We start from the raw sequence: 18,056 nt of genomic DNA, 5'->3' as shown, positions 1-18,056 counted from the left end.
TTTATATTCGTATTCATATTAGTATTTGTATTCGTATTAGTATTCGTATGCGTATTCGTATTCATATTATTATTCGTATTCGTATTCGTATTTGTATTGGTATTGATATTGGTATTGATATTGGTATTGATATCGGTGTTGGTATTGATATTGGTATTGATATTGGTATTGGTATTGGTATTGGTATTGGTATTCGTATCAGTATTAGTATTAATATTGACATTGGTATTGATATTGATATTGGTATTGGTATTCGTATTAGTATTGGTATTGACATTGACATTGGTATTGATATTGGTATTGGTATTGGTATTAATTTTGTTATTAGTATTAATATTAATTTTTGTGTTAATATTAGTATTGGTATTAGTATTAATAGTAGTAGTAGTAATATTAATTTTAGTATTAGAGGTGGCATGAACTATTATACGTCGCAGTATGGACAGTGAAGAGTAGAGGTGGCATGGACTATTATACGTCACAATATAGAGAGTTAAGAGTAGATGTGGCATAAATATATTCATCAAGTCGAAATAGACGACTAATATATTATTTGCAATATTGTCTACTGTGAAGATTTTCAGGGTATATAAATGTACATAAAAATTGTATATGACACACATTTGTTGTTTGTATTTTTTACATGTATATTTATTTTACCGTGTTAGTTTATTTTCACTTTATGCCAATTTTATTGTCCACTCCACTGAATTGTTTTTTAAAACAAGGTGATTTAGCACATAATGTATTTATTTTGTACACTTTTAGTTGATTATGTTTCAGTAATGTGTACCACTGGTTGCATTTGAACAATGTAAAATGTGCATGTTACTCGCAAAGAGTGTTAATAGACGATGTCAATGCATGTGCTATAAAACACTATTTTGATAATTAAGTTTCTGTTAACGATACAAAGTATTGGACGAGATAGTTGTACCGTTTGGGTCTGATAATGTGTCTTATTTTTCATATCACAATTTCTGTATTTTATATTTTCTTTTTATCATTTTTTTTATATCGGTAGTTAAATCAAATGGAATTCATTTTGTTTTTAAACTTTTTAGATTATATTATATTATTTATCAATTATTCAAAGTTTTCTTTCGATAATTTGATCTAAAACATATTTTTTCATTTTTTATATTAACCCCATATATTACACCTTTCGTTTTTCATACATTAAGGTGTTTGATTTACCTCATTGGCATGTTTTTGTCATTAAAAAATTGTACTTAGAATTGATCCCCGTGCATCGCACGGGTGAGTTACTAGTTTATAATTTAAAAAGAAATCACAATTAAGATGGAACTGTACTAACTATTGAAATAAAGATTGTAACAAAATTTTAAGTGCTTGATTACAGTAGACGAACATAACCATGAAACTATTGTTTCAATTTATTGTGCTAGTACATTTTAGAATGTGTCGTTAAATTGGACAAAGTGAAACAATTGATTAGTCGAGGGGCTTGACTATTTAGGCTTCACTTCATTTTTCATCCCTCTCTACCATTTTATATGTTCTCAATTATACCCTTCATCTATACATTCCACCACATAAAAAAGAATTCTACTAACACCGTTAGTAATAAAATAGGTTAGCCGTTAAATTCAAAGGGTAAATGCATTTTTCATAGTATAAGGAGTAAGTATTACATATGACATAATAAAATAGGGTAAGTGTATTTTACTCTTAATAATTAAGAGCTTATTTTCCTCAAATGGTAATTTTGTATCTATCTTGCTTTATATAAATTATTTATAATGTAAATTATTTGTAATTTTACATAGCTTTTGTTATGTGCCATAATTAAACGTAATGATTGCTTGCTCTCAATAGAGTTGGCTTCTACTTCTTCCAGCAGAAAGATATATAGATCTAGTTACCACTTACCATAAATAAATTAATATAATATAGATCTTGGTATAGTTACCAAGCTATTGATATTCACTTCCTTAATTTCCAAGTGCTGGTCCCATAATTAAACATTGACATAAATCGAGTGAGCGTGACTAATTATATCTGCATGGTTATTTTCATTTGTATATTTCTTTCACGTCAAACAATGGTTAAATAAAATATTTCAAATCAAAATTAGCCATGCACATGTAAGAAAGTCTAACTACATGAAATGAAATGTAAGAATGATACATTTCAAGAAAATATGTGTAACAAACTATAGAATGAATGTCAATGAGATAATACTTCTTTAGTAGTACTATAACTTGTACACATTTTAAGAGACAACTACGTGCACGATTATACTACGAGTTGCTAAGTATTAAACGCATTCTCGCGTTTTCATCTTAATGTTACTACCATACATACAAAAAGCGTGCTTTATATTAATTATGCAACACGTGTTCAAAAGACGATAACGCTTATACTTATTTCTTAAAGTCGTCGTTCGAAGAATCACGTTTACTATATTCACATAAAGCGTGCGATATCTCATTGCGCAGTGGGTTCTCGAAGGATCACGTTTGTGCGTCTTTCGAAAGTCGTTGTTTCGAGAACCACGTTTTAACATACCTACCAAAAACGTCATTCGAAATATCACGTTTATCATATTCACATAAAGCGTGCTATAAACGCAGTAAGGTTCCCGAAGGATCCCGTTTGTGTGTTTTTCGAAAGTCGTAGTTTCGAGAACCACGTTTTAACGTACCTACCAAAAACGTGTAATACTATGTAACAAAATTAAGAGGCTTTATATTTGACCTTGGGCAGCATTTTTTTTCTTACAACCCTAAACATCCAAACCCTAGCTTTTTTCACCACCATCTTCTTCTCCTTCCTCACCTAAAAAAACCCTAATCCGCCGCAGAAGTTGCAGATCTAATTCCCAAATTACCCCTCTAAACACACACATTTTGCACAAAAAGATCTACCAAAAAGGAATTGCATATACACTGATGGATCTCAACGGCGCAAATACAGCAGGGCAACGCGATGGGAGAATCGACGCCGACGGCGGGGCTCAGCCGGGCCAAGCCAACGGAAGCGTCAATCGCCCAGGGCAGCAAAACGGCGCCGTCGCGCCGCTGCCGACGTACTTGACGCACAGGCTGAGGCTGAACCCGAGTGCAGATCACAAGCCCGATAATTACGAGGATTTGGAGCTGGATTTCAGCCCGTTGGTCTTCAGCTCGTTGGAGAGATATCTACCGCCGCCGCTCCTCCTCCAGACGCGTGATACGAAGGTCAATTTCATGCGGGAGATTCTTCGCCGGTACTACCCCCAAAGCGATCGAATTAGGGTACATCCAATTCGCTCTCCCCTCTATTTGCATGTAGGATTTGTGTAATTGTTGGGTGAAATTTTTGCATGTGGGGTTTTCAATTTGGGTTTATCTGTGTTTGTCGAGTGCACGTGGTGCTTTTGTGCAGATCTTGTTCTAAATTAGCTCTGAGTTTGCGTGGTTTTAATTTATTGAAATTTTGAGTAAGGTACAACCGTCAATGCATGGGGTGTAAGATTGTTAAGATTGTAATGAGAGGATTCTCTTGTATTTAAATGAGGACCCAAGTCCATCAGTACCAAGATGGAAAATTTTGTGGTGAAAATCAGGTTGCTGATTCTTTACAGAAAACAAACCTGCTTATTAAATGATTTTTCGGGTGTTTTTAAAGCCTTAAATTTTATACCAATTTATTACTCCTTTGAAAACAAAAGTATATTTCAAAGACTTAAAATCCATGATTTCCTGCAACAGAGTCACTCTGTATTTCAACTACCATCCAGCAGCACTAAGTGTTTTAATTTTGTTTCAGAAATTAAAATTCACAATTAACCCTTCAACTTTTAGTTGATAAGGTAGCATGCTGGATGGTAGTTTAGTTTTTAAATGCAAGTGTCGTATTTTATGTGTATCATTTTGCATATAGAAATGTGATTGTTTATTTTCTGGAAAAATATGAGTTTGGAAGAAGGCATAATTAGAGGGAGGCTGGGAATGCATTTGCTAGGTATTATACATGTGAAGTTAATAGTTCATAATTGGTTTACGTTTATAAATTGGGTGCCTACAGGCTCCATGAGAAGCTTTAGTTTCAAGTATTCTCCTGTACAATGCTTCGTTTTTGTCCATTAGAAACTGTTCTGTGCGTGTGTATGTGTGAAGCATGTGTGAGTAAAAGCATATGATACAATGTAATACTCCATCACATATATGTATATATACAAATTCTCATATTATTCAATGCAATTGGGAACTTACTACCACCATGTTTAAACAGGTTCAAAAGCATAGAGAATACAGGCAGAAGATCATATCCAACTATCAGGTATGGTTCTGTGTAACTTTTCATTTTTGATGGTGTGGATTTGAGTTATATTCATGATGTCTCAGATGTCCAAGTGACCCTTAGAACCAAGCCTTAGTACTCTGAAAGCATGTGCTTAATTGGAATAGATAGCCTCACTGGAGATTAAAGGCGACATCTTGTACTGTAAATGGCCTCCTTAAACTTATGTTGATTTTTCTACATTTTATTTTTTCATTAATGAGAATAAAGCATGCAGAAAAGGGTTTAGGTTTTAGTACATGTTATATAAATTGGTATCACATGGTATCTAAAGCACCAACTCTAAGTTGTTTCTCTGTAATAGACTAGAAACATGCATGCTTATGTGGTGGAGAATAGGTTCGCCTTTTTACATATCATATATTTACACCTAGGTTTATAGGAGGATGTAATTGGTAGCCAACAGTCACTATTAACCTGTGTGATCATTATCTACATCTTATTTTCTTTCTCCTTTTCTGGTTTCATCATGTAAGTGCAAAATTAGTGCAGAACTATAACAGAGAATTGGCAAGTTTCTTTGTTTCTTATCATTTACACACCGAGTTTTATGAAATGCATGCTGCAAACTTTTCGTTTCCTTTTTTACATATCATTGACACATAGGTTTACGGGAGAAGGATGTGATTGGTATCCAATAGTCACTGTTAACCTGTGATCATTATCTACATCTCATTCTCTTTCTCCTTATATGGTTCATCATGTAAGTGCAGAATTAGTGCAAAATTCTAACAAACAATTGACAAGTTCCTTTGTTTCTTAGCGTCTACACACCGAGCTTTATGAAATGCATGCTGAAAACGTTTTCGTACCCTCATTCATCAACTTGCTCAACGAGAACAGTGGGCAAAGTTTGAAGAAAAGGCTGAATGAACCCGCTGAGGGAATCTACACGTTTGAGATGCTGCAGCCAAGATTCTGTGACATGTTGATGGCAGAGGTCGTTTCTTTAATTTCAGTTTGCATTCAGCGTTCTAACTTAGTTCCTTCAAGTACTTTATCTTTATTTTCCTCTTATTATGTTCAGGTAGAAAATTTTGAGAAGTGGGTCCATGAGACGAAGTTCAGAATTATGAGACCCAATACAATGAATAAATATGGTGCTGTTCTTGATGATTTTGGCATGGAAACCATGCTTAATACTCTCATGGAAGAGTTCATACGCCCAATTTCGAAAGGTGAGAATTTTGCTCACACGTATGAACACATGTGAAACTGTTGAGTAAATGCTTGTTTCAGTGTTAATCCTCTTTACCAAATATCTTTTGCAGCTTGCTTTCAGCATGTTGGAGGAGCATCGCTTGATTCTCATCACGGTTTTGTTCTCGAGTATGGGATGGATCGAGATGTCGACCTTGGTAAGTCACCATATCCAAGTTTTTCTTCATCCATTTTGCATCTCTTTATGTATTTCTGTACTTAATTTGTTTCTGGATGGAACTATTATTTTCTTGTCCTATGCTACTGCTGTATCATATCATCCTACACTTATGATTTGTAAAGACTTCGTCTATTTGGGTAACTACTACTGTACCGTTTGGATTGAGCAATCTATGTTAAAGCAATGCTCATATTCAGTGCAATTTGAGTGTTTAAGGGTGTTATTTTTTGTAAATCATACTCAGTGCTCATATCGAGTGTTTGTAAATCTTATTGAGTGTTGTTTGAGGGTGTTATTTGTTGAGCAATATATGTTAAACCAATGCTCATATTCAGTGCAATTTGAGTGTTGCTTAAGGGTGTTATTTGTTGTAAATCTTCAATTTCATCAAAAAGCATGGAGAGGATTATTTTCTGTTTGAATTTTATGACTAGACGGTTATAGGATGGGAGAAATGTAAACCTAACCAGGGAATTGGAACCATTTTATGGTTTTACTTCTAGTGCTTCAATGTTGGTAAAAATAGTGTTTTCTTTCTACAAATTGGTTATAGTTATACTTGACCAGCAGTTTAATTTTTATTTATTTATTTATTTCTTTTGGGGTATGAAGATGTTGTTTAACCTTAACAAGCTTATCTTTGTAGGCTTCCATGTGGATGACTCGGAAGTCACCTTGAATGTCTGCTTGGGTAGAAAATTTTGTGGCGGTGAACTGTATTTCCGCGGCATGCGGTGTGATAAACATGTAAATACAGAAACGCAGATGAACGTGAGTAGTTCTAACTGCAGCTTCCTTAAATGAAGAATTTTAGCCTGTCTAGTAGGTTCATATTACTGAATTTGATTTTTGTATTGCCTCTTTTGTAGGAGTCCTTTGACTACGCGCATGTTCCGGGGCATGCAGTTCTTCATTCTGGTAGGCATAGGCATGGAGCTAGAGCCACCACATCAGGCAATAGGATTAACTTATTGCTATGGTGTAGAAGGTACATAACACCCTCTCTTCTTTGCTTTATACATGTCACTCCTTTGTCTCTTAAGAATTTGTTCATTTATTGGTATGTATAGCTATGTATTGTATTGTATCGTATGTTTCGAGATACAATACGATATGAACTAAGATGCAACGTTTAAAAAAAAGAAAAAAAAAAACAAATTCTGTAAAACCTAGCTTGGTTCCCTACCCTTTTTCTCTTCAATTTCATCAAAAAATCCCGAGATCCGAAGCCCTAACTACCAGATTTGCAACTTGATTTAAATATTCACCACATTTCAAGATTATTTTGCGATTTGTGCTGAGTTTGTGCGGTTTGTACTCGTTTTTTGCAAAATTGTGGTTGTTTTGTGCGGTTTTTGTCGGGTTCATGTGTCTCGTGCTTGTTTTGTGCTTTTTTGTGCTTGGTTTGTGCAATTTCAGCACCTTTGATGTGATTAAAGTGGTGTTTGGTGGTGAATCTCTATCTAGAATTTTTGGCTGAATATGTGCAAACAATTTAAGCCATGCATTGAGTTAATAATACTTTTTATGCTACCCTGATTGCCGTTTAAACCTTGAATAATTGATTTTTTGAAGTCATTCTTGTGTTGCAAAAGGGATTTTCCACCAATTCCGTTTCCAGTTCTAATTCTTCGCCCAACAGTTCTGCTTTTAGGGAGATGAAGAAATACCAAAAAGATTTCTCCAGCTGGTGTGGACACTGCAAACGTGAGAAAGAAGAAAGAAGAGACCAGTCTGTCGCTGCGACCAAACTGGTATACTACTGCAACTTTGTTCTTATTAATTTACAATCTTCGTTTTCTTTTAAATAGTTGGGACCAATAATAATAAAATAGGATATTTTCATTTCAGAAATGGAATTTCTGACGTTCTGAAATGTTCGTCTTGTCTTACAGGAATTGCTGAGGAGGGATGGACGCACCGCCGCCACAAATTGAGATCTCGTAGTGTATTTTGGCTGCCCAAACTGTATTTACATATATTCCAACTTATACTTGGAAAAACTAATCTTAATTGTTGGTAGAGCATATGAAACTGGTATCTGTTCTTTTGTTTTTTCTTTTTATTTGCAATATAAGCTCACATATGTACATTATCTTTAAAGTAGGTGCAAAGAACAAGATTTAACTTTCTTATAGATCATTCTTTACAGATATATCTCTTTCGACATCTGTTTGAATTTTGATGATGATGCCTTGGTATCGTTTAGTTGAAGTTTCGGCTCTGTGCCGAGATATTTTGAGGGGCTGAAAGAACATGATCTTGTTTATTATATTTTTGTGATCCTTCAGATCATATTGTGTGACTGTTGGGTGCATAATTTGCACCATGTTTTATTACTTCTAGACTTTTTTGAGGGCTCGTTTTAAGGGACTGTTTGGTGCATGATTTGCACCATATCTGATCACTTTTAGACTTTTGTTAGTGCTCGTCTTAAAAATGCAGGCTATTTAGGGCTGGGGTTGGGAAATAGATAGTTGCTGTAATCAGTGTTTTGAAACCTGCCCAGTTGTAAAAAATTAAATCAATATATATATTTTTTTGAAATTGGATGGCGTGTTATTTTTTATTATAGTTTCTATATTATTTGAAATGATTTGATGTGGTATGTGTGTTGATATATGTTGTGTGTGTAAAAGTAAAATAAGTTTGTTTTATATTTTAATTGGAAATGAGTAATGACTTATGTTGATATGTTGTGTGTGTAAAAGTAAAATAAGTTTGATTTATATTTTAATTGGAAATGAGTAATGACTTAAGGTGTATGAAAGAAAATATGCTTTATTACTATAAAAATCATGCATAAATAATTATAAAGTAAAAAATGAAAAAAACGGGTTGGACCCTATTGAAACGGTCCAACTGTGACTCCAGTAGTAACATTGAAATGCTTCATATGTTAAAGCATTAGCAAAGGGTTTATGTCATTTTAAGTGGTAAATTACGAAATCCTCATCAATTTAGGTTAAATTATGAAAAATATCCGCATCTATCCGTGATTATTAAAACCCTCCAACGTTTGTTTCCGTCTTATATCGACCCTCTTACGGTATGTTTTTTCACGAAATGTTTTTGATACTAGAGCATATTTCATGAAAAATGCTAATTCTACACCTGTAGACGAGGCATTTCTTTATGCGACTTTTTAAAGTAAAAAAAATATTCTTAGAGAGGTGATGGTAAGACTCCAACACTATGAATGTGCTATTTAAGAAGATTAAACATTTTAAAGGTCCCCTAAATGTAATTTTTGTCTTTCAAAAGTAGTATAATGAAATGCCACGTCAGGAATGATCGAATCGATATTTTTTGAAAAATATTTCATTGAGTCAAAACAATTTCGTGAAAAATCATACCATAAGAGTATTGGTGTAAAACAAAAACAAACGTGGGGTAGGTTTTTTTTTTTTCTTCGTAATTTGGCCTAAGTTTAGGGGCTTTTTCGTAATTGATCATTTTATGTATTTGAAAATTAAGAAATAAACTGAACGTTTTTTTTAAACATCACTGATCATACTTGATACTACACTGCTCCCTCTCTCTCTCTCTCTCAACACACACGAACGCACACACATGCGCGCGCACACACACACGCACATAAGCACACGCTGACAGGCGACAGCGAATAATAAATTTCAGTAGCGGCGAGATTTTGAATGATTACTTGTGATTAATCAAGGTATTCTTCTCAATTTTGGGAAAACTGCGTGTTCAGGAAATTTCTTCATAGTACGAGCGATCAATTTTTGCTGTATCTGTTTAATCCGATAAGTTAAACATGCCTTTTGTTTTTGGATCATCTCTGACACCTCTTCTCACTGTTTATTGCATCCATGGCTAGCTTTAGCTGCGTTTTTTTTAAAAATGAAATTTCTGTATAAGAAATTTGTAATTGATAACTAAATGTATTTATCTATCCCTCCTAAATTTTGCTTAATATATGCATCCAGTGTTGCTTACGATTTGGTAATTTTCTGAAATGGCTTGAATTGAATTACTGATCATAGAGCGGCAAAATTTAGTGCACATAGAAGCTGTTGAACTAATTTTACGGTTTTTTTTCCGGATGAATTCATCTCGTATCCGCTAATTTGCTCCTTACTGTTTGACATCCTTATAAAGCATATCAACGCTGTGGTAATTGTATCAATTTACTGATAGACTTTGTTCATTTTCAGTTTTTTCGTTGTATGAGTTTACGTATGGATACCTACGCACTGAAGGCAGTGACCGACTTACCGGCTCCTTTTCGCTCAGCTTTTAGTTTCAGGTACTTATGTATAAAGTTTTTTTTTGTAATACCACAATTAGCATATAACTTTGGTCGACGAGACATGAAGATGGTTATACCTCGACTAAAGGGAAAAGAAACAATTTAGTTTGTTATGAGCTTAGCTTTTCTAAGCTCCCAAGAGGCAAGATAATGAATGGTTTTAGCAATGGTAGACTTTTATTTTGCGGCCCAAGAAATTGTTAATGATGCTCTTCTACAAGTGCAGACAATGTAAATTGATTTTGTTTCTTGTTAGGCCAAAGTACAACATCCAGAGAGGTTCCCATTCGAAGGGAACTGATAAATTTTTATGACCTCTGCTGATAATACCATTTTAAGCGGTAGCTAACCTCTATAATTTTTCGTTAGATAGTTCCTGTGATTTTTAGTGAAGAAGTGAAATGTTAGTCAAATATATATTTTCAATATGGATGCAGGTACTTCAACTCGTTGCAGAGTGAATGCTTTTCCACTTGCTACCTTTCGGATGTAAACATGGTTATTTCAGCACCAACCGGGAGTGGAAAAACCGTACTATTTGAGTTATGCATTATGAGGCTCTTCTCCAAGTTCATCACGGGTGATGGAAGATTCACCCATCATAAGGGGACTCTTAAAACAGTAGGTTTCGGATGATAATTACTTGTGAAACAAAATGATGTGTATATTATTTCTGGACAAACCATAAATTTCTTAGTTATGCTGGTTATAGTAAATAGCTACTGTATTTTGTTCTTTAGACAGTGGAGAAATCTAGAACCCTGCAGTAGTATTGACGTCAATAATACGATATCTATACAGTGGTATTTTTTTTAGAGTAAATAGAAAAGCCTTTGCTCACTTATTGTTATACGGAACCCGATCATACTTTTATACTTCATTTTTAAGGGGATATGTTATCTGAAAATCCTGGGTCTTATCAGTTGCAAAAATTTATCATACTGTACATCAAAGAGGATATGCTGCTATTGATGCAATTTCATCCTTATATTTTTCCTTTAGTTGCTTACTCGTAACTGTACTATGTCCTGAAGATCTACATCGCGCCTTCAAAGGCCTTGGTACAAGAGAAGCTCCGGGATTGGACTAAGAAGCTTGGATCGCTAGGAATAAACTGCCTCGAGCTAACGGGTGATAATGAGTACTACACTATCAAGAGTATACAAGATGCTGACATTATTCTTACAACACCTGAGGTTATTTAGCCAGGAGACTTATTCTTTAATTTTCGAATGATCTTATCCTTGCTTAGACCTGGTCTTTGGTACTACAGAAGTTTGATGCTGTGACTCGTTATCGCATAAAAGATGGAGGCTTGAGCTTCTTCAGTGATATTTCTTTGGTGCTTATTGATGAAGTTCATTTGCTCAACGATCCTCGAGGAGCGGCACTAGAAGCAATAGTCAGCAGAATTAAAATGCTTTCTCGCAATCCTGAAATGCAATCATGTGCTTTATCCCTTGTTCGTTTCCTAGCTGTTTCTGCTACTATCCCAAATATCAATGACCTGGGTAATCCTCACCATTTGCTTGATTAAAGTTGTTGACATTCTGAAATTTCTGTATTTTGTGATAATGGTTGATAGTTTACCATATTTTACTTTTCGCAGCGGAGTGGCTAATGGCTCCACCTCAGGGGATTAAAAGGTACGCTCAAATCTTTTACTGGGTAAGTATGGAACTGATCTCATTGCCAGTCTTTGAGAAATTCTTTACACTGTTCTGTTTGCAGATTCGGAGAAGAAATGAGACCTGTAAAGTTGACTACTAAAGTTTTTGGTACGCATAAGTTACTGCAACATTAGTTCCATTGATATTACTGCTTATGAGAAGTTACCAGATGATGTACAGCAATTTTATCTATATATAATTGAACATATGATATCTATAGAAGCTTAGAACTATTTCCCTTAAGACAGAGTAAATAAATGTTGCTTGCAGGGTACACACCAGCAAAAAATGACTTCTTATTTGAAAAGGTATGCTCAATAATACATAATTCACAATATATAGTTTTATTTTCACATATCCTAATGATTAACTCTTTGTTTTAATTATTCAGCGTCTTCAGAACTACATTTTTGGTAAGCCTGAAAATCGCATGTTCAGTTATCGAATCAAATCTATCTCTAGTTAGTTTACTGGTGTAGTATTTTAATGGCCATAGCTACACATTAAGCTTAAGTTATTAATCTGCAGACCTTCTCACACAATTTTCTGGAGGAAAATCTGCCTTGATCTTTTGTTCGACCAGAAAAGGAGCACAAGAAGCAGCACAACGACTCACTCAGATTGCAATGACTTTTGGTCATTCAAGCCCTTTCATCAAAAGCAGAGAACAGCAGGAAAGGTTAAGGGAAGCGTCATTATCATGTGGCGACAAACAAATGCAGTCTTACATAATTTATGGAGGTATAAGATCCTTCTTTCCAGTTCAATGTAATGGTGGGGGGTCATGACTGGATGTAAAGTTGGAAGGAGTAACTCTGAATAAAAGTGTCTGCTTGAAATCTGTTAATTGTTTCTTGTGCAGTTGGATATCATAATGGCGGGCTTTCTATGAAGGATCGCAACCTCATTGAAGGCCTTTTTCTGAATGGCGATCTTCAAATATTGTGCACCACAAATACTCTTGCACACGGAATTAATCTACCGGCGCATACTGTCGTCATCAAGTCAACACAATATTTGTATGTCTCAGATTTATTGCCTAGTACATATCTAAGTCCTAATATGCGTACTCAGTGTGCAAACAAGCTAGATATCCAGATGTTTTTGGTTATATTACGATCAGAAGGTATGGATTTATGTGAGCAATAAACTGGTGAAGAAAATCTAGTACACTAGCAGCGTTATCATGAGTTCATTGCTTGACTATCTTTTCCATTTGTCTATATTACTGAAGTATCTCTTATTTGTTGCCTTGGAGGTGATAAAAAAACTATTGGAATTCTAAACAAACTTATTGTGCTCTGATCTCTGATTTTGTGCTAGCAACAAGGAGAAAGGAATCTACATGGAATATGAGCGATCTATGGTATTACAGGTGCGTAACTATTTTCTACAGCATTTTGAAAAGAAAAAAAAACTGATAATATGACAGACAACAGACATGAGTTGTTTTAAGACTTTGGTTGGTAGTATAATTGTCGTAAACATGGGACCAATTTTTATGGGACATCTAGGCAATTATGATCTTATCACTTGAGGGCCTCGTCTATTGAAATAATAACTGCCTGTAATTTATGTAGATGTGTGGAAGAGCAGGTCGTCCTCCATTTGATGACACGGGGATGGTCATAATTATGACCAGAAGAGAAACAGTATACACACACACACACTCTCTCTCTCTCTCTCTCTCTCTCAAAATAAAAGCAGATGGAATATGAATAAACTGCTTGCTTATGACCACGTAATAATGTCTCAGGTCCATTTGTATGAGAATTTATTAAGTGGATGTGAAATGGTGGAATCACAGTATGCCCATTGACCTCTCTTTTTCTTTTTGCCTCGTATAAAGTGAAGTCCACATGTAACACCTCAAATGATTTTCGTTTTTTTGGTTTGCTTCTCTCCAGATTGCTTCCATGCGTTACAGAACACCTTACTGCAGAGATAGTTCAATCAACTGTCTCAGATATAACTAGGGCGATTGAATGGATGAAATGTTCATACTTGTATGTGAGAATGAAAAAGGCATGTCTTTTAGCCTATTGGAAAGACATACTTTCTGTATTCCTTCACTGGATTGCATTTCTGAAAGTTTTCATGCAACAATCAGAATCCCGAACACTATTCAATTGCGAAAGGGCTGTCGAGTGATCGAATAGAGAAACATTTGCAAGGTAACTCTAACAGTTATGCCCATATATTGATCCTTGTTGTAGCATACCCTGATACGGTTTTGTATGCCATGCCAGAGATCTGTGTACATAAAGTAAACGAATTGTCGCAATATCAGATGGTCTGGACTGATGAAGATGGTTTCTTCTTGAAGCCACTTGGTATATCATCCATCTGTTGCCATATTTTTCTGATTATAATGTAGAATAGGACTGATTATTTTTTCATGTTCAGAGCCAGGAAACTTGATGACGAAGTACTATCTGAAGTTTGACACAATGAAGCACATTATACAAGCCCCTGAAAACTGCAGCATGGAAGAGACACTTCATATTATATGTCGGGCAGAAGAAATTGCATGTAATTGTGATTCAAGTTAATACTTTCTCTTAACCTATGAAATTTTGATGATTTATGTCATATATCTAATAATGAAGGGATACAGCTGAGACGGAATGAAAAGAAGTTCCTAAATGACATAAATAATGAAAAAGATGGCCGGCTTCGCTTTCACGTCCTTGATGATAAAGGAAAGCGGAAAAAGCGCATCCAAACTAGAGAAGATAAAATATTTGTTCTGGTGAATGACTGCTTGACTGGGGATCCTTTAGTGCATGACTTATCCATGAGCCAGGTTTCAATACCACTCCGCAAATGTTTTAAGATTTATGGTATTTTCAATATTCAAATTTATTTGTTAAACTATGACTGGAAGTGTTATGCTATAGGACACGAATTCCATATGCTCAAATGGGTCTAGAATTGCGAAGTGCATGAAAGAGTATTTCATGTATAAGAAGAGCTACAAAGGAGCTTTGAATGCAACACTACTAGCCAACTGTTTACATCAGAAGTTATGGGATAATAGCCCATACTTGCTAAAACAATTACCAGGCATCGGAATGGTGACCGCAAAGGTGGTGTTTCTTGAACTTTAAATACTTTGAAGATCTGAGTGCCTTCTGTGAAGAGATCTTAATGTTTTCTTTCTTTTTTTGAAACTGTTAATATACTGTCTAGGCACTGCATTCGATGGGGGTAACATCATTTGAGACCCTCTCTGAAGCTGATCCAAGAAAGATAGAGTTGGTGACGGGTAGAAAATATCCGTTTGGGAACCATATCAAGGAGTCGTTGCTTTCGCTACCCCCAAAAGTTAAGATGGTAATTGAGGAAACTGAGGGACAACGGATGGGGAAGTCTAAGCTACTGATAACGTTAACTAGGTTATCAGAGCCGGTGCAGTTAACTAAAAGACATTATGCTGATATGGTAAGCTAAGAACCAACGTTCCAGTCTTAATCTTTTCATAATATTAGCATATCAATTTTAGTTTTGAATTTTCCAGGTTTTCATTTTGTAAAGTTGTGCAAGTGAAATTGTTTATCTTGCAGATGGTCGGTGTAGAAGAAGATAACCTCATTCTGTTTAAAGAAAAAATAAGGTACAATAAATGGTTTGTATTTTGATCCCGGCACTGATACACATCTTAGATTCTTGATTCGTATGCTGCCTTTGTCGTTTCTGAAAAATCCTTTTCTCGTTGTCCAGATTGGAGGATTTCTCAAGGTATCGAAACTGATCTCAATCCTAAATTTGATGGGTTAAAAATCCCAATTTACTTTTGTTCTCAAGTACATAATGGACATGCTGGTGAAATATATGCCCGGTATTTGCGTATTTGAAGCTCATGCGCTTGAATTATGAATTTTATTGCAGCCCTTATCATGCAACAGTGTTATTTTCAAGCCCTCAGCAGGGAAAGCTGACAATTAAGGCACATCTGATATTTGAAGAAATGAGTAAGTCCTTTCTTAAGTTCTCTCCTATATATTTATATATTCCATCTTTTATTGCTGGGTGAGGATCATCTAATTTTTTTTTGTGATGTTATTTCAGTTGGAATGGATCTCTGTCATAAAGTTATCGTCACACCACCAATCGACTTAAACGTCATTCACAAATATAGACCGAAGGAGCTCCCCTCCTTTAATCCGAAGGATGTTATCAAGAAAAATGATAACGATGTTATTTCTGTTCCACCTTCCGAAGAATATCAGTACAACGACTTGATAGAGAAGTCAATTTCCATGTATGCTCTCCCTAACTAAAAACCATCAGCTGTTTTGATTATATAATAAATTCATTATGCTTGATGCTGAAATTTTAAACAATTATGAATCTTATACAATCGACCTTAAACTTTTCATGTTCAGGCCCAGCTTCAAACTTATTGATGAAGATTCGGAAGATGGTAAACAACTAATTTTTCTCTGGTCCTAATTTTTCTCTTGTCCTCCAAACCACTCACGGCTGCTGTTTATTTTTCTAATGTTGAAGACAAACCTGTTGTCGAGACTGAAGATGATGATGACTGCAGAATTATAACTGAAAGGACAGTGTTTGACCACATTCGGAAAAAGTCAAAGACATTACCCGTTCTGCCCACGTCCAAAGATACGCATTCCCCATCATTAGAGGACTTCACACTCATCAGACAACGCACTCGCGAGAGGCATCTCGAACTCGATAACATGGACATTATGGAAGTACAGCAGAGCAGTAAAATTCGACGAACCAGGATGGCTACTCAATACCCTGAAATTACAGATCCAAAACGAAAGATACACATTATTGACGAAGATGGTCCGACAGAGATACCTAAGAGCTCTAATGACTACTCTTATCTCACGAATGACGCAGGTGAGCATTCATTGATCACAAATTAACTTGTGCCTGCTATTTGATTTTATTAACCTTCCTTTACAGAATTATTCGCAGGAGATGAGTTTTTTGAAGAAATGTGGGGCGGAGAAGGCGTTAAACAAGTTACTGAGCATCAGAATATTGAATCAGGAAAATTGTCCGAAGAAACAATTTTCGAACATGTAAGGAAAAAGGGTAGGAATTTCCCGGCTGATTCCACAGAATCAAGTTTGGATTGTCGTATCTCTCACACGCAAAGGAAGGGGCCGTCGGTTCGTATATCCATGGCGAAGAACGACATCACCTCTGGTGAAAGTGATGTCACTAAGCTGTTCTCTTCTCCAAGTTCGGAGAAAAGACAGTTTTGTTCACTGGGAATGGCAGGAGAGGTTAAGAAAGAGAATGCGTTTCTTGGTTTTCAGAGTGTGTTTTCGTTTCTTTAAAAAATTCGATGCATTGGGATACATGCAACTGTGTTTTTATTCGAAGTCTGCATGGTTGTGTTAGTATCTCTTTTATTTCAAATAAATTGAGTTATAGACTTTGGTTTATTAGGGAAGATACTGCATGAATTAAACAAGATTTTGTCTGTCCATAGTACTGCCATCTTTTATTTGTTTTACTTTCCATGTGTTTCTTTTTCTATGACTGGTATTTTATTTCAAATACGGAGATGATTCTGAATCTGGTCGTCTTTTATGTATATAATACAGTATAATGAGTTTTGTAAGTAATTACTTAAATCTAACCAAATTACAACAATTAGCAAAAAATCAATAAATTAACATTATAAAAATATATTTTTATTTATATTTCACTTGTAGGATACTAATATTATTTATAACTAGCAATTCTTCCCCTCCGATGAAGGAAGAAAATTTATCTATAGGGTAAATTACGGCCACTCCTGATGTAAGGTATAATTACGATAAAACTCATCTTGTTTGCATAATTACAATCACCCCTCAACTATGTATTGTCTTACAAGTCCTTAGATTTTTTTAAGTTTTTAGTAATAGCTATCAAATGCTTTTGAATATGTAAACCTTTAATTATTATTATGTATTTAAAAGAATTAGTTTTCCCATTTTGGAATATGCCCGTGCAACGCACGGGTACAATTACTGGTAAGTATAATAAAACAAAATTCACATTGATGTGAGTAAGAGAGAGAAAGACATATTTAAAAACAAATTGCAAAACGTCAAAAAAAAAGAAAAGAAAAAAAGTAAAAATATTGGAGTGGATTATGAGTTTGCTAAATGATTTGCAAATCTTGTACCAAAAGACGAAATTCCTCACTCTCAGGGTCCCCATCCATTGGCCCGACAAGTATTTAATGGAGTAATGTAAATTATGGTAACTCAACGGCCTGGTAAGGTAGCGGACTCAGACTTGATACCCACAAAGAACCAACTCTCATTGGAGAAAAAAATAATAACAATAATTAATTTAAAAAAGGGAAAATATGCAATACACTCCTCATTTAGAAAATATTTTGAACTAAACCCAATTGACTTTAAAGACTTTTCCCATAACCCACATT

General features: G+C 35.0%; 2 protein-coding genes across 2 annotated transcripts; both read left to right on the top strand.

The window, feature by feature from the left end:
• The first annotated feature begins 2,355 nt into the window (after nucleotides 1-2,355).
• Nucleotides 2,356-7,844, top strand: LOC105954228 (2-oxoglutarate and iron-dependent oxygenase domain-containing protein CP2). The gene is made up of 9 exons (XM_012977903.2): nucleotides 2,356-3,260; nucleotides 4,240-4,287; nucleotides 5,072-5,248; nucleotides 5,336-5,486; nucleotides 5,580-5,666; nucleotides 6,336-6,460; nucleotides 6,559-6,677; nucleotides 7,332-7,443; nucleotides 7,585-7,844. The coding sequence occupies exons 1-9, from the start codon at nucleotides 2,916-2,918 to the stop codon at nucleotides 7,624-7,626; spliced, it is 1,206 nt and encodes a 401-aa protein (XP_012833357.2). The 5' UTR covers nucleotides 2,356-2,915; the 3' UTR covers nucleotides 7,627-7,844.
• Nucleotides 7,845-9,175: 1,331 nt separating this feature from the next.
• On the top strand, nucleotides 9,176-17,132 carry RCK (DNA helicase ROCK-N-ROLLERS). Its single transcript, XM_012977904.2, has 28 exons — nucleotides 9,176-9,368; nucleotides 9,868-9,959; nucleotides 10,400-10,583; nucleotides 10,997-11,158; nucleotides 11,236-11,473; nucleotides 11,572-11,608; nucleotides 11,694-11,740; nucleotides 11,903-11,940; nucleotides 12,024-12,045; nucleotides 12,161-12,373; nucleotides 12,495-12,651; nucleotides 12,956-13,007; nucleotides 13,213-13,284; nucleotides 13,389-13,438; nucleotides 13,540-13,657; nucleotides 13,743-13,806; nucleotides 13,882-13,965; nucleotides 14,039-14,164; nucleotides 14,242-14,438; nucleotides 14,533-14,721; nucleotides 14,825-15,076; nucleotides 15,199-15,248; nucleotides 15,356-15,373; nucleotides 15,524-15,606; nucleotides 15,704-15,896; nucleotides 16,021-16,058; nucleotides 16,145-16,507; nucleotides 16,574-17,132. Exons 2-28 carry the CDS (start codon nucleotides 9,880-9,882, stop codon nucleotides 16,951-16,953), a joined length of 3,507 nt encoding a protein of 1,168 aa, XP_012833358.1. The 5' UTR covers nucleotides 9,176-9,368; nucleotides 9,868-9,879; the 3' UTR covers nucleotides 16,954-17,132.
• The last annotated feature ends 924 nt before the right edge of the window (nucleotides 17,133-18,056 follow it).

Source organism: Erythranthe guttata, chromosome 12 (genome assembly GCF_056151865.1).
Source record: "Erythranthe guttata isolate IM_541 chromosome 12, IM_541, whole genome shotgun sequence".
Lineage (NCBI taxonomy): Eukaryota > Viridiplantae > Streptophyta > Magnoliopsida > Lamiales > Phrymaceae > Erythranthe > Erythranthe guttata.
Note: the sequence above shows the minus strand (reverse complement) of the source record. Positions and strands in the feature narration are given on the sequence as shown.